This window comes from Lithobates pipiens, unplaced genomic scaffold, assembly GCF_037356315.1.
Source record: "Lithobates pipiens isolate NorthernLeopardFrog02 unplaced genomic scaffold, aLitPip1_a1.2 Scaffold_10, whole genome shotgun sequence".
Taxonomy (NCBI): domain Eukaryota; kingdom Metazoa; phylum Chordata; class Amphibia; order Anura; family Ranidae; genus Lithobates; species Lithobates pipiens.
Genome location: NW_027507686.1, coordinates 386208 through 410626, shown reverse-complemented (window position 1 = coordinate 410626; position 24419 = coordinate 386208). Strand labels below are relative to the sequence as shown.

The 24419-nt window shown below is 46.9% G+C and overlaps 2 protein-coding genes across 2 annotated transcripts in view; both read left to right on the top strand.

Moving 5' to 3' along the window:
* DBNDD1 (dysbindin domain containing 1) overlaps positions 1-22057 on the top strand; it is a 35469-nt gene extending 13412 nt beyond the window's left edge. Inside the window, exons 2-4 of the mRNA XM_077450467.1 lie at positions 7726-7887; positions 16627-16770; positions 21900-22057. Coding sequence (XP_077306593.1) covers positions 7726-7887; positions 16627-16770; positions 21900-22057 — 464 coding nt within the window. The remainder of the gene's footprint in view (positions 1-7725; positions 7888-16626; positions 16771-21899) is intronic.
* Positions 22058-22458: 401 nt separating this feature from the next.
* On the top strand, positions 22459-23547 carry LOC143926579 (uncharacterized). Its single transcript, XM_077450453.1, has one exon. It carries the CDS (start codon positions 22459-22461, stop codon positions 23404-23406), a length of 948 nt encoding a protein of 315 aa, XP_077306579.1. The 3' UTR covers positions 23407-23547.
* The last annotated feature ends 872 nt before the right edge of the window (positions 23548-24419 follow it).

The following is a 24419-nucleotide window of genomic DNA, read 5'->3' as shown; positions in this document are numbered from 1 at the left end:
TATATAGTATATAGAAGTGATGATTGGGAGAGGGAAGTTGCAGTATATAGTATATAGAAGTGATGATTGGGAGAGGGAAGTTGCAGTATATAGTATATAGAAGTGATGATTGGGAGAGGGAAGTTGCAGTATATAGTATATAGTATATAGAAGTGATGATTGGGAGAGGGAAGTTGCAGTATATAGTATATAGAAGTGATGATTGGGAGAGGGAAGTTGCAGTATATAGTATATAGAAGTGATGATTGGGAGAGGGAAGTTGCAGTATATAGTATATAGAAGTGATGATTGGGAGAGGGAAGTTGCAGTATATAGTATATAGAAGTGATGATTGGGAGAGGGAAGTTGCAGTATATAGTATATAGAAGTGATGATTGGGAGAGGGAAGTTGCAGTATATAGTATATAGAAGTGATGATTGGGAGAGGGAAGTTGCAGTATATAGTATATAGAAGTGATGATTGGGAGAGGGAAGTTGCAGTATATAGTATATAGAAGTGATGATTGGGAGAGGGAAGTTGCAGTATATAGTATATAGTATATAGAAGTGATGATTGGGAGAGGGAAGTTGCAGTATATAGTATATAGAAGTGATGATTGGGAGAGGGAAGTTGCAGTATATAGTATATAGTATATAGAAGTGATGATTATTGGGACAATGTGGCGTTTTTCTGCTGATTTTGAAGCCAGGCTGGAGATCCGGAGCACGTTGTGGCTTTGTGCTGACATGTGAGTTGTGTAATGTTTGCTGGCGTCAGTCATGTCCTCATTAGCCGCCGGCCGAGTCTGATGATGGCGGAGGTGGCACAGCGGTGACTCCCCGAGGTGAGAGTCACATGGCATCGCATCTTAGCGACACTTCCCTGCTGGGAGATCACAACCCGGTGCCAGGGCCAGAGGCGGCATCGTCTGGCGTCACAGATCTCCGGAGAGCGATTCCAAGTCGCCGTCTCTATTCTATGAAAATAAACTCCATTTCCGATACAACGTGGCGAGTCTCAGCGCCGGGAATAGAAAGGTGCGGAGGGGGCGGCTTCTTCTTTATGAGATTTTTTTGCATCGGTTGTAAAAACCTCCACAAAGTAGGAAGTAAATCTCATCTCTGATTCGTTAGTCTTCAGGGGCATCAAAACCCCAACCCTGTGAACAAGCAATTAGAGCCGCCCCCAAGGTACAGGCCTGGAAAAAGTATTCATACCCCTTGACATTCCCCACATCTTGTCATGTTATATCCAAAACCATAAATGTGTTTTATTGGGATTTTATGTGATGGACCAACACAAAGTGTCACATAATTGTGCAGTGGAAGGAAAACGATAAATGATACAAATAAATATGTGAAAAGTGGGGGAGAGGGGCATTTATATGGCGCCCCCTTTACTCCGATACCCCAAACTAAAATCTAGAGGAACCAATTGCCTTCAGAAGTCACCTAATTAATATATAGATCCACCCACCCATGTCTCCACCCATCCACCCATGACTCCACCCATCTACCCATGACTCCACCCATCTATCCATGTCTCCACCCATCTATCCATGTCTCCACCCATCCACCCATGACTCCACCCATTCACCCATGTCTCCATCCATCTATCCATGTCTCCACCTATCCAATCATGTCTCCACCCATCCAATCATGTCTCCACCCATCTATCCATGTCTCCACCTATCCAATCATGTCTCCACCCATCCAATCATGTCTCCACCCATCTATCCATGTCTCCACCTATCCAATCATGTCTCCACCCATCCAATCATGTCTCCACCCATCCATCCATGTCTCCATCCATCCATGTCTCCACCCATCCACCCATGTCTCCACCCATCCAATCATATCTCCACCCATCCATGTCTCCATCCATCCAATCATGTCTCCACCCATCAACCCATCCATGTCTCCACCCATGTCTCCACCCATCCATCCATGTCTCCACCCATGTCTCCACCCATCCATGTCTCCACCCATCCAATCATGTCTCCACCCATCCATGTCTCCACCCATGTCTCCACCCATCCATCATAGTACCAGTATAATACCAGTAGAGTGCCAGTATAATACAAGCATAGTACGAGTATAGTACCAGTATAATACCAGTATAGTACCAGTTTACTCCAATTCCAGTACACTGATAATAGCTTCTTTAAAATTCCGTTTTATTAGATCGCTCCTCCCAATGTACAGCGTATTTTCTGACGCCACTGGAGACAATCGCTCTTTGTTCTTCATTATTAAAGGTTTTTTTTTTCTAATTTCGGCTGCTGAGAATGGCAGTCCTGCATCCGCCTTCCAGAAACCTTTTATCAAAGACATCCCAGAGGCCGGCAAGAGAACATGCAGAATAGAAAATCATTTCCTCCTGTAGTCACCGTTCAGAGTCTGGATTTATTGACCAGTGACAATGGCAGTGACACCCTGATCTCCCCAAAATGTGCAAGTCAGCGACAGACGATTCGATTTATAATCTTGTCTCCCCCCCCCCCACCAACTAAAATCACCCAGCGCAATACAAGATCAGGCTGGAGTGCATAACAGTCCTAGCAGAAGTCCGAGCACTAATATCCATAATAAACAGCATTTAAATGGTAACTCCAGTTTCATGGGAAAAAATAGCCAATAAAAAATACAATATATCATGTAGAATTGCTACACAAGTCATATTGTAACTGAATGTTACTAAAAATTCTCTTTCCTTTTCAATCTGCAGCCGCTGTAATTTCCATAAAAAAAAATGTGGCCACCTGGAGGCGCTCTGTACACAGATGGTATACGGAACGCCCCCCCAGACAATGTCATTTCCTGCTTGTGTGATTGGCTCACTGATTTTCCCAGAAGTCTGCACTGAGATGCAAGTTACAAAGGTAAATCATCTCTAAAGTGATGCAGACCCTGCCACTTTCCACATTAGAGCCCCGCATGTGCAGCAGCTGATTGATAATTATAAAGTCACTCCCATTCACATTTACTCTGGACATGGACACAGAGGAACAAACAGCTATTTCTAGTAACAAAAAGTTGCAATCTGCAACAAAGTTTGTTACAATCCCTGCAATGTACAGAGATCACCCAGAGGGGGAGGAGTTTATTCCCTGCAATGTAAAGAGATCACCCAGAGGGCGAGGGGTTTATTCCCCGCAATGTCTTTGTCAGGTACCCTGTCCCCACTTCCGGAAATTCTGCCCGTGGCGCATTACGTCGGCAGCTTGGCCTCCTTCCCACACCGCTGGGGCAGTAGGAGAGTGCAATGGAGGCGGCAGCACCCAACTGCTGATGGAAACATCAGCTGTGTTGCCTACATCGCTGGACTCCAGGACAGGTAAGAGTACGATTATTAAAAGTCAGCAGCTGCAGTATGTATAGCTCCTGGCTTTTAATTTATTTTTGCAGGGGTGGGCAGACCTCTTTAAAGTAAGGGGGGTAACATTTTAAAAAACAATGTGGGGGGTAAAATAAAATTAAAAAAGGGGGAGGGCAGGTTTGGCTCTACTTGACCTGAAGCTGACCTTTTCATACAACCCAGCTCACAAAATCGATTCATATTCCATAAATCCTGCCATGACAACATTACAGTTATTACAAGCATCTATCCGAATGTATAAGAACCTAACAGTCCTATATTACCAGGTGCAGGAGATAACATCTCCTAAAATGAATAGACATGACATCAATATCATGTTTGATATCTATCAAATCGTGACATCCTGCAATGGCAGAATTTTATAAAAATATAAATATTTTATATTTCTGCTGTGCATTAGTTCTTTGCTTTCCAGACAATTATTTATAAGACCCAATGTGCTGGACCATGGGGGCCAAACTGGGCATGGGACCCTCCTAATCTATTCTTGTGGCCATCACAGCCCACTGTAGTGGTCAGGACACAAGCAAGGTCTGCTGACACTGTGAGGTCCTATTTAAGTTAATTGCTGTTCTCCAGGGAAATTTCCACTTCATCATCACCAGAACAGTCCAACCCAATATACTATTTCCCTTTTACAATTTTACCAGTGAAATTTTGGCATTATCCACCAATTAGGGCGTTCATTCTCACCACCGAAGCAATGCTAAAAATAGGTAGCATTTCGTGGAATTATTGCCCCATTTATGACCACCCTTAGACTATTCTCCGGGAGAAGAACACAAAGAAGAGTGTGTGCTATAAAAAGAAAGCCTATTACATGGAAATCAACCTCTTTCAGGTCTAATATGATTGTCTACAGAAAGCTAATTGCTTTCCATTTGCGCTTGTGCGCTTTGTTAGTAAAAAAAACGACTTATGATAGTCAATTACATTTGCTGAAAATTGCCTCGTGGGGGTTCCAGTTACAGTACACATGCATGTTGCATAAGCTGTTATGCGTGCCAGAGAACGTGTTTGTAAGACGTGGAGGAAGACAGCGGGGAGCCACTTGTAGCTTAAAAGGGTTTAATGTAGAGGATGGAAGCTGTTGGGTGGTTAGAAAATGGTTTCAAGTGTAGAGCTTTAGAGAACGTGTTCTATGGTGGCTCCCGACCTTAAAGGGCATTTGTCCAATTCGGTAATCTACAGCTGGATTGGGGAATGTTTTGTAGACCCCTCCGTAGTTGTATGTATGTAGAAATATAATCCAGTGGCTGAATTATGCGTGCATGGCTGACCTCTATCTAATAATTGTAGACGGCTTTACTCCTTGGGTAAGGATGGGCTTCCTTCTTTTTTACACTCCATGTTCCAGAGGCAAAGTTCATGTGTCAACTCCTGGAACCGAATAGACATCACGGGTTCCAGCATTCCATATCTTTATTATCACTGCTCTCCTCACTGTATTGACTAAACCCAAATGGTAAATTTTGCTTATAGAAATACTGTACAGGATGCCAGGGATGGGTTCTTAAAGGCATATATGTTCCCCCAATATTTGGCCTGTGGTCCCTTTAAAGGGGTACTCAGAGATTCTAACAAAAGCAAGGTGAGGGGTTTCATGGTAATCCGATAGCTGATGTGCAATTTCCCCACGATTAATAAGTCCGGGATTTTTGGGTGGGAAGAACCTCCAGCTATGGGTACTGTGGTCCTTAAAGGATTGACCCACCTACAGCAGAGGGCCGTAAAGGGCAGGAAGCAGCCATCAGGTGTCCATGCTGTATGGTGTGGAACTTGGTATAGTTGTGAGAGGACTGCTGCTTGGCTGAGACACTGTTGAGCTCTTGCCACCTTTCTGGAACCCCTGGGGCAGGCGGGGACTTTAGACCCTGTTTTAGGACTAGTTTATACTGGCGGTGAGCTGAAGTTTTGTTTTTGTACACCAGAAGTTTCTAAACTGCTTTGTTGTTGGTGTTGTTTGAAACCTTTCAACAGCTTTTATAATCCTCATATCTGGGTACATCTATCAATAGTATCTCTGGTCCCAGCATTATGTATCTCTATGGGGGGGTCGGAGTATCTAGTGCACTCGTGTTTGTATGGTACATGTTTATTTTATTATTATTTTTATATATATATATATATATATATATTATTTTTTAATTTATATGTTTTTGCTACTCGCTATGATACATCTGTACCTTTTTTGTATTTGTCCACTCTGTTTTGTTATTGAAAACTTTAATGAACTAAGATTGAACACAAACATAAGAAACTGATGGTGAGGGTGGATTTAGATATTCATAGTCAAGCTGTCCTTTTTCAGTGCAGATTTTATTTTATTTATATCTTTTGAAAAGATTTTATTAGCATATGTAGCACTAATTACTTACTGTTACCTTCCGCTTCTCCTTGTTGCACGTCTAGGGGTGTCCCGTGGTAGGTGCCCCAGTAACTTGAGACTGACAATAGATCCACCTTGAATGGATTTTATTTGCAAACTTCAACCATTGAACAGTCTATAACTTGGGATCAGAGGGTTGGGAAGGAATTCAGGTTCTCTCAATGTCAAAGTCTATAAATGGTGAAGAACTTGCTTACTTTGATTGCATCCAGAGAACAGCCAATCACAGCTGGAGGATCACTCAGGTTGGACAGTCCGTCTCTCACAAGGCCGAGCAGCCAACAAGGTGCTTCCTCAGGAATAAAGTCTTTAACACCAACATTTTTGTAGAACATGTAGGGAAACGAATCTGTAGAACACTTGTAGGATATCTGGATCTTTCAGCCAGCTTGGCGATACCCACAAGACCGGATTCTCTCGGTTACTTCAGCCCTTCCAGACTCTTACTAAGAAAACCAACCCGTAGGTGGTCTTCTTCTGAAGAGTCCTCCCCTGGAATGCTTGAAGTTCAGTGGGTCTCTACCGAACCGGAGACGGCACCCAACCACCTCAGAATCCTCCTCTAGTTTCCATGCCTTGGGCTAGCCAGCCGCGAGGCATTAAAGTCGTGTGGATCCACACCGCAGGCCATAGCCTTCCTGGGGGCTGCTCAGGAGGACCAGGACCATATACTCAGCACTTCATACTGGACCGGAACCCCGAACCACGTGACGTCCGCATCTTAAATACCCTCTCCCAGAGGGCACAGCGAGAGGGCCACTCCCACTGACCTGACTCCGAAAGAGAGTAACTCAAGCTCCTGACCAGACCATAGTTCCACACCTGCCACCAGAGACAGCGCCCCCTGTGGCCAGGCTGAACATCTCACAGTCCAGTCAGACTGACACAGAAGTTAAATTTAGACAAATAGACCCAAAACAAACTGTAGTTTGGGTAAAGTTTTAACTTTAAAAAACACAAAGCGAGTGCTCTTCAGGAGCCGCCGCTACACATAAAATATAATTAGCATACAAAGTGTCAAATAAGTAAATAACAGGCATGGAAACAGTATATATGTCAAATACAACCAGCCAAGGAGGCCAGCGCTACCAGCCATAGAAGATTCTTATCCTGGTCCCATATCCGAGGTCCGTTATATAATAAATCTGTTTTATATATAGCTCACTACCCTCCCCCTTGCATAACTCAGCTATATACATAAATCTATGTTGCTCCGGAATCCCATCCTTTATATCACAGCACCTTCATCCCTAAGCTTCGGTTAAGGCCTAGCAATAGAAAACACAAAGACAATTACCTTCCCCTCACCCCTTAACCAATCAGTGATCCGCATCTTCCTCCAGCGTATCTTTCGAGTCTACCCACCGAAATCACACCTTCCTAAACCTTGTGGGGGAACCCCGGACCTCATACCATATAAAAGAACGTCAACATTTACTACCTTCAACCACATCTCTAACATCAGTTATTGCGTGCGCGTATATGTGTATATATATATATATATATATAGCCATATATCCACCTCCTTGCAATGAGCTTCCATACTGCAAAATAGAGGATTTGGTATACACATCCAACTCCTCTTGTTCAAAAGTTCCCAAGAGGCAACACAAGGGGGAGCTATATTAGGAAGGTCAAATATGTCATCTATAAATTCAGTCACCATAGAGGCCTTCTCTTGGTATTCTCCCACACCATGGGAAGAAAAGTTCCTTCCACCCCCGGGGCATTTGTGACAAGTTGTATAAGAAATAATCTATTATTCTGATTGGTTGGGACTTAATAGACGGTTCTTATATCTGACTCCTTACCAGAGAAGGTTATTGGACTATGGTAGACGTGTCGCAGCTCCTGATTTGGTGTCTTCCTCTATCATCCATCACTGGTCAGGTCGCTCCTTCTTGTCTCTTTGTGGTTTATCCAGTAATATATGATTTGTATCCATATTGTATTTTTCCTGTTTTTCTGTCCATTTCAGCCTGTGCAGAGCGGAGCAGAGAAGCAGAGCGCTCGGCTGTTTCTCCCCCTAGCACCCCTGCAGAGGTGACTGTACAGGAACCCCAACATTCGCCGGTTGTAGAAGAAGAATCGGGAATCCTGGCACCAAATTCCGGCCTTCTGCAGGTCACAGAAAGAAGACGTAAGTATTCCGCGCCGGATTTCTGGTACCTTCAGTGTGGGGCTGTTTTTAGATCAGGGACCCCCCACCAATAGCACAGAATAAAGAAGAATGTCTGTGTCCAACCTGCAATCCGCCTCTTGGAGGAAACTGAAGCTGCCAAAATCATTGGGAGGGCAAAGAAACAGCTCACTGGCTTCCATGGTGTTCCCCACTGACTTGGCCGGACCAGTAAGTCATGACCCCACTGCTGCTCCCTCACTGGTGACATTCATGGACTGGAGTGGATGGCAGGAGTCGGTGGGATCTGTCTTTACATGTGGCCAGAATAGGGAAGTTTATTGTCCTTCAGACATTGGGGGGGGGGGGGGGTGGATGGTGGTCCCCCAGGGGTAGAAAATGCCTTAGCATCTGTGGGTGTAAACACTGCCTCTGACATGTTCAATGAGAGTAAATAAAAGACATTGGGAAGAATAGTGCCCCATCATGGGTGTCAGTGGGAGGAATAGTGCCCCATCATTGGTATTAGTGGGAGGAATAGTGCCCCATCATTGGTGTCAGTAGGAGGAATAGTGCCCCATCATGGGTGTCAGTGGGAGGAATAGTGCCCCATCATTGGTATTAGTGGGAGGAATAGTGCCCCATCATTGGTGTCAGTGGGGGGAATAGTGCCCCATCATTGGTGTCAGTAGTAGGAATAGTGCCCCATCATTGGTGTCAGTGGGAGGAATAGTGCCACATTATTGGTGTCAGTGGGAGGAATAGTGCCCCGTCATTGGTGTCAGTGGGAGGAATAGTGCCCCATCATTGGTGTCAGTGGGAGGAATAGTGCCCCATCATTGGTGTCAGTGGGAGGAATAGTGCCCCATCATTGGTATTAGTGGGAGGAATAGTGCCCCATCATTGGTGTCTGTGGGAGGAATAGTGCCCCATCATTGGTGTCAGTGGGAGGAATAGTGCCCCGTCATTGGTGTCAGTGGGAGGAATAGTGCCCCATCATGGGTGTCAGTGGGAGGAATAGTGCCCCATCATTGGTATTAGTGGGAGGAATAGTGCCCCATCATTGGTGTCTGTGGGAGGAATAGTGCCCCATCATGGGTGTCAGTGGGAGGAATAGTGCCCCATCATTGGTATTAGTGGGAGGAATAGTGCCCCATCATTGGTGTCAGTGGGGGGAATAGTGCCCCATCATTGGTGTCAGTAGTAGGAATAGTGCCCCATCATTGGTGTCAGTGGGAGGAATAGTGCCACATTATTGGTGTCAGTGGGAGGAATAGTGCCCCGTCATTGGTGTCAGTGGGAGGAATAGTGCCCCATCATTGGTGTCAGCGGGAGGAATAGTGCCCCATCATTGGTGTCAGTGGGGAGAATAGTGCCCCATCAATGGTATCAGTAGTAGGAATAGTGCCTCATCATTGGTATCAGTGGGATTAATAGTGCCCCATCATTGGTGTCAGTAGTAGGAATAGTGCCCCATCATTGGTGTCAGTGGGAGGAATAGTGCCACATTATTGGTGTCAGCGGGAGGAATAGTGCCCCATCATTGGTGTCAGTGGGAGGAATAGTGCCCCGTCATTGGTGTCAGTGGGAGGAATAGTGCCCCATCATTGGTGTCAGTGGGAGGAATAGTGCCCCATCATTGGTGTCAGTGGGAGGAATAGTGCCCCATCATTGGTATTAGTGGGAGGAATAGTGCCCCATCATTGGTGTCAGCGGGAGGAATAGTGCCCCATCATTGGTGTCAGTGGGAGGAATAGTGCCCCGTCATTGGTGTCAGTGGGAGGAATAGTGTCCCATCATTGGTGTCAGCGGGAGGAATAGTGCCCCATCATTGGTGTCAGTGGGAGGAATAGTGCCCCGTCATTGGTGTCAGTGGGAGGAATAGTGCCACATCATTGGTGTCAGTGGGAGGAATAGTGCCCCATCATTGGTGTCAGTGGGAGGAATAGTGCCCCATCATTGGTATTAGTGGGAGGAATAGTGCCCCATCATTGGTGTCAGTGGGAGGAATAGTGCCCCATCATTGGTGTCAGTGGGAGGAATAGTGCCCCGTCATTGGTGTCAGTGGGAGGAATAGTGCCACATCATTGGTGTCAGTGGGAGGAATAGTGCCCCATCATTGGTGTCAGTGGGGAGAATAGTGCCCCATCAATGGTATCAGTAGTAGGAATAGTGCCTCATCATTGGTATCAGTGGGATTAATAGTGCCCCATCATTGGTGTCAGTGGGAGGAATAGTGCCACATTATTTGTGTCAGTGGGAGGAATAGTGCCCCGTCATTGGTGTCAGTGGGAGGAATAGTGCCCCATCATTGGTGTCAGCGGGAGGAATAGTGCCCCATCATTGGTGTCAGTGGGAGGAATAGTGCCCCATCATTGGTATTAGTGGGAGGAATAGTGCCCCATCATTGGTGTCAGCGGGAGGAATAGTGCCCCATCATTGGTGTCAGTGGGAGGAATAGTGCCCCGTCATTGGTGTCAGTGGGAGGAATAGTGCCCCATCAATGGTATCAGTAGTAGGAATAGTGTCCCATCATTGGTGTCAGTGGGGGGAATAGTGCCTCATCATTGGTATCAGTGGGATTAATAGTGCCCCATCATTGGTGTCAGTGGGAGGAATGTTGCCCCATCATTGGTGTCAGTGGGAGGAATAGTGCCCCATCATTGGTGTCAGTGGGAGGAATAGTGCCCCATCATTGGTGTCAGTGGGAGGAATAGTGCCCCATCATTGGTATTAGTGGGAGGAATAGTGCCCCATCATTGGTGTCAGTGGGAGGAATAGTGCCCCATCAATGGTATCAGTAGTAGGAATAGTGTCCCATCATTGGTGTCAGTGGGGGGAATAGTGCCTCATCATTGGTATCAGTGGGATTAATAGTGCCCCATCATTGGTGTCAGTGGGAGGAATAGTGCCCCATCATTGGTGTCAGTGGGAGGAATAGTGTCCCATCATTGGTGTCAGTGAGATTAATAGTGCCCCATCATTGGTGTCAGTGGGAGGAATAGTGCCCCATCATTGGTGTCAGTGGGAGGAATAGTGCCCCATCATTGGTATTAGTGGGAGGAATAGTGCCCCATCATTGGTGTCAGTGGGAGGAATAGTGCCCCATCAATGGTATCAGTAGTAGGAATAGTGTCCCATCATTGGTGTCAGTGGGGGGAATAGTGCCCCATCATTGGTATCAGTGGGATTAATAGTGCCCCATCATTGGTGTCAGTGGGAGGAATGTTGCCCCATCATTGGTGTCAGTGGGAGGAATAGTGCCCCATCATTGGTGTCAGTGGGAGGAATAGTGCCCCATCATTGGTGTCAGTGGGAGGAATAGTGCCCCATCATTGGTATTAGTGGGAGGAATAGTGCCCCATCATTGGTGTCAGTGGGAGGAATAGTGCCCCATCAATGGTATCAGTAGTAGGAATAGTGCCCCATCATTGGTGTCAGTGGGAGGAATAGTGTCCCATCATTGGTGTCAGTGGGGGGAATAGTGCCTCATCATTGGTATCAGTGGGATTAATAGTGCCCCATCATTGGTGTCAGTGGGAGGAATAGTGCCCCATCATTGGTGTCAGTGGGAGGAATAGTGTCCCATCATTGGTGTCAGTGGGATTAATAGTGCCCCATCATTGGTGTCAGTGGGAGGAATAGTGCCCCATCATTGGTGTCAGTGGGGGGAATAGTGCCACATTATTGGTGTCAGTGGGAGGAATAGTGCCCCGTCATTGGTATCAGTGGGATTAATAGTGCCCCATCATTGGTGTCAGTGGGAGGAATGTTGCCCCATCATTGGTGTCAGTGGGAGGAATAGTGCCCCGTCATTGGTGTCAGTGGGAGGAATAGTGCCCCGTCATTGGTGTCAGTGGGAGGAATAGTGCCTCATCATTGGTGTCAGTGGGAGGAATAGTGCCCCATCATTGGTATTAGTGGGAGGAATAGTGCCCCATCATTGGTGTCAGTGGGAGGAATAGTGCCCCATCAATGGTATCAGTAGTAGGAATAGTGTCCCATCATTGGTGTCAGTGGGGGGAATAGTGCCTCATCATTGGTATCAGTGGGATTAATAGTGCCCCATCATTGGTGTCAGTGGGAGGAATAGTGCCACATTATTGGTGTCAGTGGGAGGAATAGTGCCCCGTCATTGGTGTCAGTGGGAGGAATAGTGCCACATTATTGGTGTCAGTGGGAGGAATAGTGCCCCATCATTGGTGTCAGTGGGAGGAATAGTGCCCCATCATTGGTGTCAGTGGGAGGAATAGTGCCCCATCATTGGTGTCAGTGGGAGGAATAGTGCCCCATCATTGGTGTCAGTGGGAGGAATAGTGCCACATCATTGGTGTCAGTGGGAGGAATAGTGCCCCATCAATGGTATCAGTAGTAGGAATAGTGTCCCATCATTGGTGTCAGTGGGGGGAATAGTGCCTCATCATTGGTATCAGTGGGATTAATAGTGCCCCATCATTGGTGTCAGTGGGAGGAATAGTGCCCCATCATTGATGTCAGTGGGAGGAATGTTGCCCCATCATTGGTGTCAGTGGGAGGAATAGTGCCCCATCATTGGTGTCAGTGGGAGGAATGTTGCCCCATCATTGGTGTCAGTGGGAGGAATAGTGCCCCATCATTGGTGTCAGTGGGAGGAATAGTGCCCCATCATTGGTGTCAGTGGGAGGAATAGTGCCCCATCATTGGTGTCAGTGGGAGGAATAGTGCCCCATCATTGGTGTCAGTGGGAGGAATAGTGCCACATCATTGGTGTCAGTGGGAGGAATAGTGCCCCATCAATGGTATCAGTAGTAGGAATAGTGTCCCATCATTGGTGTCAGTGGGGGGAATAGTGCCTCATCATTGGTATCAGTGGGATTAATAGTGCCCCATCATTGGTGTCAGTGGGAGGAATAGTGCCCCATCATTGATGTCAGTGGGAGGAATAGTGCCCCATCATTGGTGTCAGTGGGAGGAATAGTGCCCCATCATTGGTGTCAGTGGGAGGAATGTTGCCCCATCATTGGTGTCAGTGGGAGGAATAGTGCCCCATCATTGGTGTCAGTGGGAGGAATAGTGCCCCATCAATGGTATCAGTAGTAGGAATAGTGTCCCATCATTGGTGTCAGTGGGGGGAATAGTGCCTCATCATTGGTATCAGTGGGATTAATAGTGCCCCATCATTGGTGTCAGTGGGAGGAATAGTGCCACATTATTGGTGTCAGTGGGAGGAATAGTGCCCCATCATTGGTGTCAGTGGGAGGAATGTTGCCCCATCATTGGTGTCAGTGGGAGGAATAGTGTCCCATCATTGGTGTCAGTGGGAGGAATAGTGCCCCATCATTGGTGTCAGTGGGAGGAATAGTGCCCCATCAATGGTATCAGTAGTAGGAATAGTGTCCCATCATTGGTGTCAGTGGGGGGAATAGTGCCTCATCATTGGTATCAGTGGGATTAATAGTGCCCCATCATTGGTGTCAGTGGGAGGAATAGTGCCCCATCATTGGTGTCAGTGGGAGGAATAGTGCCCCATCATTGGTGTCAGTGGGAGGAATAGTGCCCCATCATTGGTGTCAGTGGGAGGAATAGTGCCCCATCATTGGTGTCAGTGGGAGGAATAGTGCCACATCATTGGTGTCAGTGGGAGGAATAGTGCCCCATCATTGGTGTCCGTGGGAGGAATAGTGCCCCATCAATGGTATCAGTAGTAGGAATAGTGTCCCATCATTGGTGTCAGTGGGGGGAATAGTGCCTCATCATTGGTATCAGTGGGATTAATAGTGCCCCATCATTGGTGTCAGTGGGAGGAATAGTGCCCCATCATTGGTGTCAGTGGGAGGAATGTTGCCCCATCATTGGTGTCAGTGGGAGGAATAGTGCCCCATCATTGGTGTCAGTGGGAGGAATGTTGCCCCATCATTGGTGTCAGTGGGAGGAATAGTGCCCCATCATTGGTGTCAGTGGGAGGAATAGTGCCCCATCATTGGTGTCCGTGGGAGGAATAGTGCCCCATCAATGGTATCAGTAGTAGGAATAGTGTCCCATCATTGGTGTCAGTGGGGGGAATAGTGCCTCATCATTGGTATCAGTGGGATTAATAGTGCCCCATCATTGGTGTCAGTGGGAGGAATAGTGCCCCATCATTGGTGTCAGTGGGAGGAATGTTGCCCCATCATTGGTGTCAGTGGGAGGAATAGTGCCCCATCATTGGTGTCAGTGGGAGGAATAGTGCCCCATCAATGGTATCAGTAGTAGGAATAGTGCCCCATCATTGGTGTCAGTGGGGGGAATAGTGCCTCATCATTGGTATCAGTGGGATTAATAGTGCCCCATCATTGGTGTCAGTGGGAGGAATAGTGTCCCATCATTGGTGTCAGTGGGAGGAATAGTGCCCCATCATTGGTATTAGTGGGAGGAATAGTGCCCCATCATTGGTGTCAGTGGGAGGAATAGTGCCCCATCAATGGTATCAGTAGTAGGAATAGTGTCCCATCATTGGTGTCAGTGGGGGGAATAGTGCCTCATCATTGGTATCAGTGGGATTAATAGTGCCCCATCATTGGTGTCAGTGGGAGGAATGTTGCCCCATCATTGGTGTCAGTGGGAGGAATAGTGCCCCATCATTGGTGTCAGTGGGAGGAATAGTGCCACATCATTGGTGTCAGTGGGAGGAATAGTGCCCCATCATTGGTGTCAGTGGGAGGAATAGTGCCCCATCATTGGTATTAGTGGGAGGAATAGTGCCCCATCATTGGTGTCAGTGGGAGGAATAGTGCCCCATCATTGGTGTCAGTGGGAGGAATAGTGCCCCGTCATTGGTGTCAGTGGGAGGAATAGTGCCACATCATTGGTGTCAGTGGGAGGAATAGTGCCCCATCATTGGTGTCAGTGGGAGGAATAGTGCCCCATCATTGGTATTAGTGGGAGGAATAGTGCCCCATCATTGGTGTCAGTGGGAGGAATAGTGCCCCATCAATGGTATCAGTAGTAGGAATAGTGTCCCATCATTGGTGTCAGTGGGGGGAATAGTGCCTCATCATTGGTATCAGTGGGATTAATAGTGCCCCATCATTGGTGTCAGTGGGAGGAATAGTGCCCCATCATTGGTGTCAGTGGGAGGAATGTTGCCCCATCATTGGTGTCAGTGGGAGGAATAGTGCCCCATCATTGGTGTCAGTGGGAGGAATAGTGCCCCATCAATGGTATCAGTAGTAGGAATAGTGCCCCATCATTGGTGTCAGTGGGGGGAATAGTGCCCCATCAATGGTATCAGTAGTAGGAATAGTGCCCCATCATTGGTGTCAGTGGGGGGGAATAGTGCCTCATCATTGGTATCAGTGGGATTAATAGTGCCCCATCATTGGTGTCAGTGGGAGGAATAGTGTCCCATCATTGGTGTCAGTGGGAGGAATAGTGCCCCATCATTGGTGTCAGTGGGAGGAATAGTGCCCTGAGGGCCAGATCAAGGAAAGTAGAGGGCCTGTCTGGAGACCACTGCTCTATATTAAACCTACCAGTTGGAATCCCAAGCAGTCTTTCCCATCCCTATTTCATTCTCGGTATCACCCAGGAGGCCATGTGAAGCCCATGTGGTGCAACATATTGCAGCAAAGCTCTGGCCACTACAGCCACAGGTAACAGACACCTGCTGGTCACATGATAGTCAAGTCCCCTCCTGTTGCCTGCATGTACTGTCTGCATGTACTGTCTGCATGTACTGTCTGCATGTACTGCCTGCATGTACTGTTTGCATGTACTGTCTGCATGTACTGCCTGCATGTACTGTCTGCATGTACTGTCTGCATGTACTGCCTGCATGTACTGTTTGCATGTACTGTCTGCATGTACTGTTTGCATGTACTGTCTGCATGTACTGTCTGCATGTACTGTCTGCATGTACTGTTTGCATGTACTGTCTGCATGTACTGTTTGCATGTACTGTCTGCATGTACTGTTTGCATGTACTGTCTGCATGTACTGTCTGCATGTACTGTTTGCATGTACTGTCTGCATGTACTGTCTGCATGTACTGTCTGCATGTACTGTTTGCATGTACTGTCTGCATGTACTGTTTGCATGTACTGTCTGCATGTACTGTTTGCATGTACTGTCTGCATGTACTGTCTGCATGTACTGTTTGCATGTACTGTCTGCATGTACTGTTTGCATGTACTGTCTGCATGTACTGTTTGCATGTACTGTCTGCATGTACTGTCTGCATGTACTGCCTGCATGTACTGTCTGCATGTACTGTCTGCATGTACTGCCTGCATGTACTGTCTGCATGTACTGTCTGCATGTACTGTTACTTTTCGGAAAAGCTCCTGGAATATCTTTCCATTCAAACACTGTAAGGCCTGATTCACACCTTTTGGCGTTTTTAGTGCATTTTGCAGATTTGCACTACAGAACACCTTCCATAGGAAACCACGATAAATGGACTGTGGTGCCAATCTGCAAAATGCAAAAAGCACTAAAAATGCCAAAGGTGTGAACTGGGCCTTGTAGAGGAAAATGCAAACAGATGACTTCTTGCGCCGTCCTGTTCCTCTCACCTTCCCATTGGACCAAAATAGAAAAATGTGTCATTTTTCTGTGCAGGTGACACTGTAAGCAGCCCCGGGCGCCCCCTGGTGTGTGGGCGCCCCCTGGTGTGTGGGCGCCCCCCTGGTGTGTGGTGACGCCGCTGTAATGAAAGTTACATTAGTGTTAGATGGGCATATAAAGCGTTCTTGTTGTTGTGGGCGGTGTGGAGTGACGGGTCCTTTGTTGGCACCTTTGCAGAGCCTCTGAGCAGCGTCTCCTCTCTCGAAGTGCACTTTGATCTCCTGGACCTGACAGAACTCACAGATATGTCCGATCAGGAACTGGCCGAAGTGTTCGCCGACTCCGATGATGAAAACCCGCACAACGAGCCTCCGCCCCCAGGTATGGCGTCCATCATGACTATTGTCTGAAGCCACAGAAATGTAGACTGGACCTAGGAGACGGGCCCACCTACCATGCCTGCATGACTTCTTACAAAAATCTACTTACCTGTGCAATCATATGCTGGTCATATTATTGGACGGTTGAGGAGAATCTTAACTTAATTTACCCACTTAATGACTGGAAGTTTTTTTGCGAAACAGCACTGCGTCGCTTTAACTGACGATTGCCCAGTTGTGCGACGCCGTACCCAAACAACATTTAAGTCCTTTTTTTTCCCCACAAAAAGAGCTTTATTTTGGTGGTATTTTCACCTCGGTTTTTATTTTTCACGCTATAAACAAAAAAATGAGCGACAATTTTGAAAAAACAAAAAACAATATATTTTACTTTCTGCTATATTAAATGTCCAAAAAAAAAAAATGTATTCATCAGTTTAGGCCAATATGTATTCTACATATTTTTGGTAAAAAAAAAAAAGAAAATCACAATAAGCGTATATAGATTGGTTTGCGCAAGTTATACCGTCTACAAAATAGGGGATAGATTTATGGCATTTTTAGTATATTTTTTTTTTTTTACTAGTAATGGCGGTGATCAGCGATTTTTTTGCGGGACTGACACATTGTGGCAGATCAGAGCTAAAAATAGCCACTGATTAATGTATAAATGTCACTGGCAGGGAAGGGGTTAGCACTAGGGGGCGATCGGGGGGTTTCTAACTGGAGGAGGAGAGAGATTGCTGTTCCTGATCACTAGGAACAGCAGATCTCTCTCTACTTCCCTGACAGAACGATGATCTGTCTGTTTTTCATTGACAGATCCCTGATCTGTCTCTCTCTGGAACGATTGCAGGTCGCCGGCGGACATCACGGCCACCTGCCAAGTTCATTGGCTCCAGGCGCACGTGCCTCAGGCGACATGTGCACGCCCCCTAGAGCTCTCAATGCGGCCGATGAACAGCTATGGCGATTTGCACGTGCCAACCTGCTGCAATATAACTGTGGCAGCTGGTCAGCAAGCGGTTAATGAATTAAGATTTTTAACTTAATTTCCACCATTTTGCTCTGATTTCAGGGCTACTGTAAAGAAATAACAATAAATCCAACTTGGTCTCCCGTGTTATTAAAGAAACTTCAATTTTTTAGCCATTATGTAAAAAATAATGAAGGTTCAATGATAAAATGATGATGTTCCATCTCAGAAGAACAGGTTAGAAACATGGAAGCTTCGTGGTGGACTGGTGTCAGGAACCATGAATCAGACTGAGGCAGAAATGCAGTAAAAATCACACCTTTAATGCAATGGTAAAAATTGTACAGAACAGTAAATGTGGTCAAAACATAAGGCCAGGGATTGGTAACCAAAATGGGTAGTCAGACAGGCCAGTAATCAGGAAACCAGAGATCAGCATAGTCAGAGGCAGAAGAACGGGATCAGGAACCAGAAGAGACATCAGCCGGGCAAAGTCATTCACAGGAACACATCAAAGAATCTCCAGATATGTTGACCAGGCAAAGGCAGGAAAGGAATGAACAGGGCAGTTTAAATAGCCATAAGGGGCAGGCTGTAGGCGGGACTGACGAGCAGGTAATGACGAAGTGCTGATAATTAACCGACAGCTGAGCAGCCTGAGCACAGAGAAGGGAGCTGCTAAGAGCCCAGCCCTGACAACTTGAACTCGAAGGTGCAAATATCGGGGGGCTGCCATACTTTCTGTACTATCTTGTGAGTCTCTGTCAGACATAAGCACCTTCTAAACCAGGTCACCATTTGCAGCTCCCATATATTACATTGGATGGGATGTTATGTCCCTTCATGCCACCCTACTGTCTCTATATACACTCACCACTATAATATCCTGCCACACACTCTAGTATGCAGGTGTCTAAGTATGCTTTGGGGAAGAGTGCGGCTGTACAGGCCTTGTATTCCTGATTTCTTCCATATCAATAGGACACAGCATCAGGCGGATAAGAAGTAAGTGGTGGGCAAGGTGTAGACCATAGCCCAGGCATCACAGGAAGGTGCCATGTGAGATGACGGCCTCTCTGAGGGTAAAAGCCAACACAACCTCAAGCTAAGGAAATACAATTCTTGCTGGAAACCATTTTCCCCAGTGGGGCATTTATCTGATTCTTCTGTCCGCCAGAAGACAGATCGCGCCTCCCTCAAAAATAGGTTATAAGGTGGGACTATTTCATCAAGAAGCATAAAATAACTGCTCCAAAGTCCTCAGGGGTGAATGATATATATGTGAAAACATGAACAACAGGGTGCAAATGCCTCGTGCATTACATCCAAAATTGTTTATTATAAAATGGTAAAAAGCAGAATAAAATCAAGCTAGACAATAGCAGAAATCCAGCAAGTGAGGTGAGCATCCCCACCAACGGCGCACAATGGAGAAACTTACGCGCTTCAGGAGACAGACCCCCTTCCTCAGAGCTATATGCTTTTGTGAAGTATGTTACCATTTTATGATTTTATAATAAACAATTTTGAAAGTATTGCACTAGGTGTTTCGTGCAATACGTGCCTTGGTCCCTGGTTGAAGTTCCTTGGTCTGAGTGCTGGAAGGTCTTTTTACTTTTCCTCTAATGAATGCTATACTGTAGGTTCGAGGCTCTTGGGTGGTGTTGGTCACCCTTTGTGCCCTACAGCCCTCCAGAGGGTGTTTTGTGTCTTGTTTATGCTGGTTGGATGGATATGGGAAGAGGTCATATCAGGGTTTCTCAACCAGGGATCCATGGAATACCAGGGTTCCTCCAGAGGTTGTAGGGGCTCCTTGGTCAATGAACAATTTCTGCCTCTCAGATAAGTTCCCACTGACACCATTCATCTTTTTATCTATCTGTAAGAAGGTAATTTTTCCCATTGACTACAAGAGTAAGGAACATTCTTCCCACTGACCATCACACTAATGTATCCTGAGTTTTAAGCCCCGTACAAACTATCAGATTGTCTGCTGAGTTTTTCCTTCAGATTTACCAAAACCATATAATATGAGGTCAGACCTTAGGAGTTTCAATGCGTATGCAATCAGGCAGGCCCTTCTACTACATGGTTTTGGTAAATCTGAAGGAAAAACTCAGCAGACAATCTGATAGTGTGTAAGGGGCTGTAGATGTAGAATCTTTAGAAGGAGTTCCCTGAGACCGGAAAGTTATTTCAAGGGTTACTCTGTGCTGAAAAGTTTGAGAAAGGCTGATCTATATGCTGTGTGTATATATATATATATTACACCGCTTCTATACTACCATTGAGGGTGACTACCTCACTGCTCAAACACAGCAGAATCTCCTGTCTAGCAGATCCATTGGATCAGTGGATGGAAAGAACAAGCGATGAGATAAACCAAATAACGAGTTCAGTGGCTACTTTTACTTTTTCTACTTTAACCACTTGGGATCCGTGCTATAGCCAAATGACGGCATTAGCGCGGACCTACATTTCCGGGACTACGTCTATTGACGTCGTCCCGTGTACGAGCGGGCCTGCGCGCCCCCTGAGGGGCGCGCGCGGCGCGCTCTGTGATCGGCGAGTCCATGAGACTTGCCTGATCACCGATCCGTGCAAGGGGTCGATCCCGACCCCTTATCACGTGATCAGCTGTCAGCCAATGACAGCTGATCATGTGATAGAACGGAGCCGGTAATCGGCTATTATTCCTCCTCGCGCTGACAGCACGAGGAGAAAAAAAAAAAGCCGATCACCGGCGGCCGTGATCGGGACATCAGTCCCGATCACGGCCAGCAATACAAGCTACCACCTGCCAGTGCCCACCTGCCTCCCGCAGTGCCATCCTGAATAAAAGTAAGTGCCCCCCGTCAGTGCCCATAGTGCCACCCACAGTGCCACCCCACAGTGCCACCCACAGTGCCTCCCACAGTGCCACCCACAGTGCCCACAATCTGCCTCAAAGGTGCTGCACCCCAGTGCCGCCCATCAGTGCCCAGCAGTGCCGCCCATCAGTGCCCAGCAGTGCTGCCCATCAGTGCCCAGCAGTGCCACCTATCAGAGCCACCTATCAGTGCCACCTATCAGTGCCCATCAGTCCCATCTATCTGTGGTACCTATCAGTGCCCATCCGTGCCACCCATCCGTGCCACTTATCCGTGCCACCCATCCGTGCCATCTTATCTGTGCCCATCTTTGCCCATCAGTGCCGCCTTATCTGTGCCCATCAGTGCCGCCTTATCTGTGCCTATTAGTGCCGCCTTAACTATGCCTATCAGTGCCCACCAGTGCAGCCTATCAGTGCCCACCAATGCAGCCTATCAGTGCCCACCAATGCAGCCTATCAGTGCCGCCTAATCAGCGCACTTCAATGAAGGAGAAAAATGACCCGTTTGCAAAATTTTATAACAAACTATTAAAACATGATTTTTTTTTTTGCATCTTTTTTTGTTTGTTTAGCAAAAAATAAAACTCCGAGCTGGAATTAAATACCACCAAAAGAAAGCTCTATTTGTAGGAAAAAAATGATAAAAATTTCATTTGGGTACAGTGTTGTATGACCGCGCAATTGTCATTCAAAGTGCATCAGCGCTGAAAGCTGAAAATTGGTCTGGGACTGAGGGGGGTTTAAGTGCCCAGTAAGCAAGTGGTTAATCATGGGGATACCTTCCTGTCCTGATGCTGGAGAGGAGGAAGAACTGGAGACAGCCCCGTACAGTTACACAACATATCACAGTCAGACAGAAGTGTCGCTTGGAGATACGTCCTTCTAAAGCTTTAGTGTGATGGTAGAAATCAATTCCAAATGGCCAAGAGGCCCCCCTGTGACCTTGGAAAATGATCTGCCATCCAAAATGTATTTAGACATGAAGAGCCATATATTGTGCTGCAGTAGAGGATGGAGCTGAGGGTAAAAAATGGGCAAGCCTTGCAGGTGACTCAGCATCCACCCCAAGGCTAATGAACCTTTAATAAAAGAATTCCAGTGTTGGGTGAGAGCGTGCTCGGAATACATGAAGGATCAGCTCAGCTCTTTCTATGACCTTCATGGTCCAGAAAGGACGGCACTGAGTTGTGACCATCCTGGATACATTTCTGTATGTAAGTTTACATGTTAGGATTTTGTGTCTGGTGGAATGCCCTCTCTGATACCCTCTGTTCATTTACAGGTCTACAGTTACCTCCCCTGCCCCGTGCTGGGTATCTACGCTCTCCATCCTGGACCCGATCGCGAGCAGAGAGGGAGAAGAAGCATCTCAGTGACTCAGAACTGCAAGGAGGCCTGCTGGACACGTACCTTGCTGTAGAGAGATCCAAAGAGAATTAAAAAAAGAAGATAAGCCTTTACCCCCCCCCCCCCCCCCACCAACTCAGACTGGTCCCTGCTGCCCTCTTATCATCCATATCAGGGAATGGACCACAGAAAGTGCCAACTGCCAAGACCATAACTCTCCAAACTGCAATATCACAGAGGCCACCTTGGCGCTGCCCTCATGGTAGAACCTTGCTGGGCATATAACTGGGGGGTCCAGGGTCCTACTCTGAATACTTTCTTGCAGCACAAAAGAGTAGAGGAGCTGCAAGTATCAGTGAAGTGCAGAGAAGTGAAGGACTAGTAACTACAATAGTATAGGTGACATTGTACAATTATCAGTTCAATATCCAGGCATCAGAGAACCACAGTACAGCACAACCGATTGACTGCCCTTCAACGCCATTCCCTGCCCTATGGTCTGTTGGTGCTCAGTGATCGAGGAATCAGAGATCAAGGAATCAGAGATCGAGGAATCAGAGATCGAGAACTCAGAGATCGAGGAATCGGAGAGCGAGGAATCAGAGACTGAAGAATCAGAGATCGAGGAATCAGAGATCGAGGAATCGGAGAGCGAGGAATCAGAGACTGAGGAATCAGAGATCGAGGAATCGGAAAGCGAGGAATCAGAGACTGAGGAATCAGAGATCGAGGAATCGGAGAGCGAGGAATCAGAGACTGAGGAATCAGAGATCAAGGAATCAGAGATCGAGGAATCAGAGACCGAGGACTCAGAGACTGAGGAATCAGAGATCGAGGAATCAGAGATCGAGAAATCGGAGATCGAGGAATCAGAGACTGAGGAATCAGAGATCGAGGAATCAGAGATCGAGGAATCAGAGACTGAGGAATCAGAGATCGAGGAATCAGAGACAGAGGAATCAGAGATCGAGGAATCAGAGACTGAGGAATTTGAGATCGAGGAATTGGAGATTGAGGAATCAGAGACTGAGGAATCGGAGATCGAGGAATCAGAGACTGAGGAATCGGAGATCGAGGAATCAGAGAGCGAGGAATCAGAGATTGAGGAATCAGAGACTGAAGAATCAGAGATCGAGGAATCAGAGATCGAGGAATCAGAGACTGAGGAATCAGAGATCGAGGAATCAGAGACAGAGGAATTTGAGATCGAGGAATCGGAGACTGAGGAATCAGAGACTGAGGAATCAGAGAGCGAGGAATCAGAGATTGAGGAATCAGAGACTGAAGAATCAGAGAGCGAGGAATCGGAGATTGAGGAATCAGAGACTGAGGAATCGGAGATCGAGGAATCAGAGAGCGAGGAATCAGAGATTGAGGAATCAGAGACTGAAGAATCAGAGATCGAGGAATCAGAGATTGAGGAATACTCCAAGGAGACGTAACAAGAAGCTGAGACTCAGCACTCACAATGATTGGGTCTACACCAGCACAATGCTGATTGGTGGGAAAGTAAGGAAGCACATCCATGACGGACCTTCTATGAGATCTGCCACAATCCCACCCCTCTCTCCAGAGACACAAAGAGGAGGACACTTCAGGATGGCAGTCGGCAGCTTTTGGGACTAATTCCAGTTGACATAAATGTCTTTCATAAGCACAGATTCCCCCCCTCCCCCGCAGCCTTAAGTACACCTCATCTACCACACCTTTAAATACCTTTAGTGGCCCCCTCCCCCTGTTGGGTCAGAGACTTGCCACAGAATGTTTGTGGATCATGTTGGTGGTCCGATGCCGTACACAAGCAATTTGTCAGATTGTCCTCACGTCATGTTGAAGAAGTTCCAATGTGTATTCCAAAGTCCAGGTGACCACTTTTGTTTTGTTACTTTGGTGACACTTTTGCACTTTAAAATCACATGAAGTGGCTGAAACCCCACAGCAAAGGGATGTGAAGGCCCCCTATAGGATGGGAGGTTCATGGCACTTAAGGGGTTTGTTGTTGATGGTTCTGTTGCTTGCAACATGTTGCATTAAATTCTTTCTGAACCACAAGATTCTGTGCATCTGTTTCTGATTGATGTCAATTTCTAGAGCGGCGTCTCTAGAACTTTCCTTATTTATAGGTTAGCACTTGTATGATCTTTGCCGGTCATCAGTACTGTCCATAGGTGACTGTGTCCCCACTTCACAACGGGGACTGATGGACTTGGGATTTATATGCCACCTACATGCATAGCAAAAGTAAGATTGTTAAAGTGATATTAAAGTCTTCTTCTTTTTTTTTTTTAAATAACGAACACGTTATACTTTCAGCTCTATGTAGTGGTTTTGCACAGAGCAGCCCCCATCCTCCTCTTTTTGGGTCCCTCGCTGGCACTCCTGGCCCCTCCCACCTCCCAAGTGCCCCCAGAGCAAACAGGCTCGCTTCCAAGCTGGGGCTCTGTGTCCATTCAGC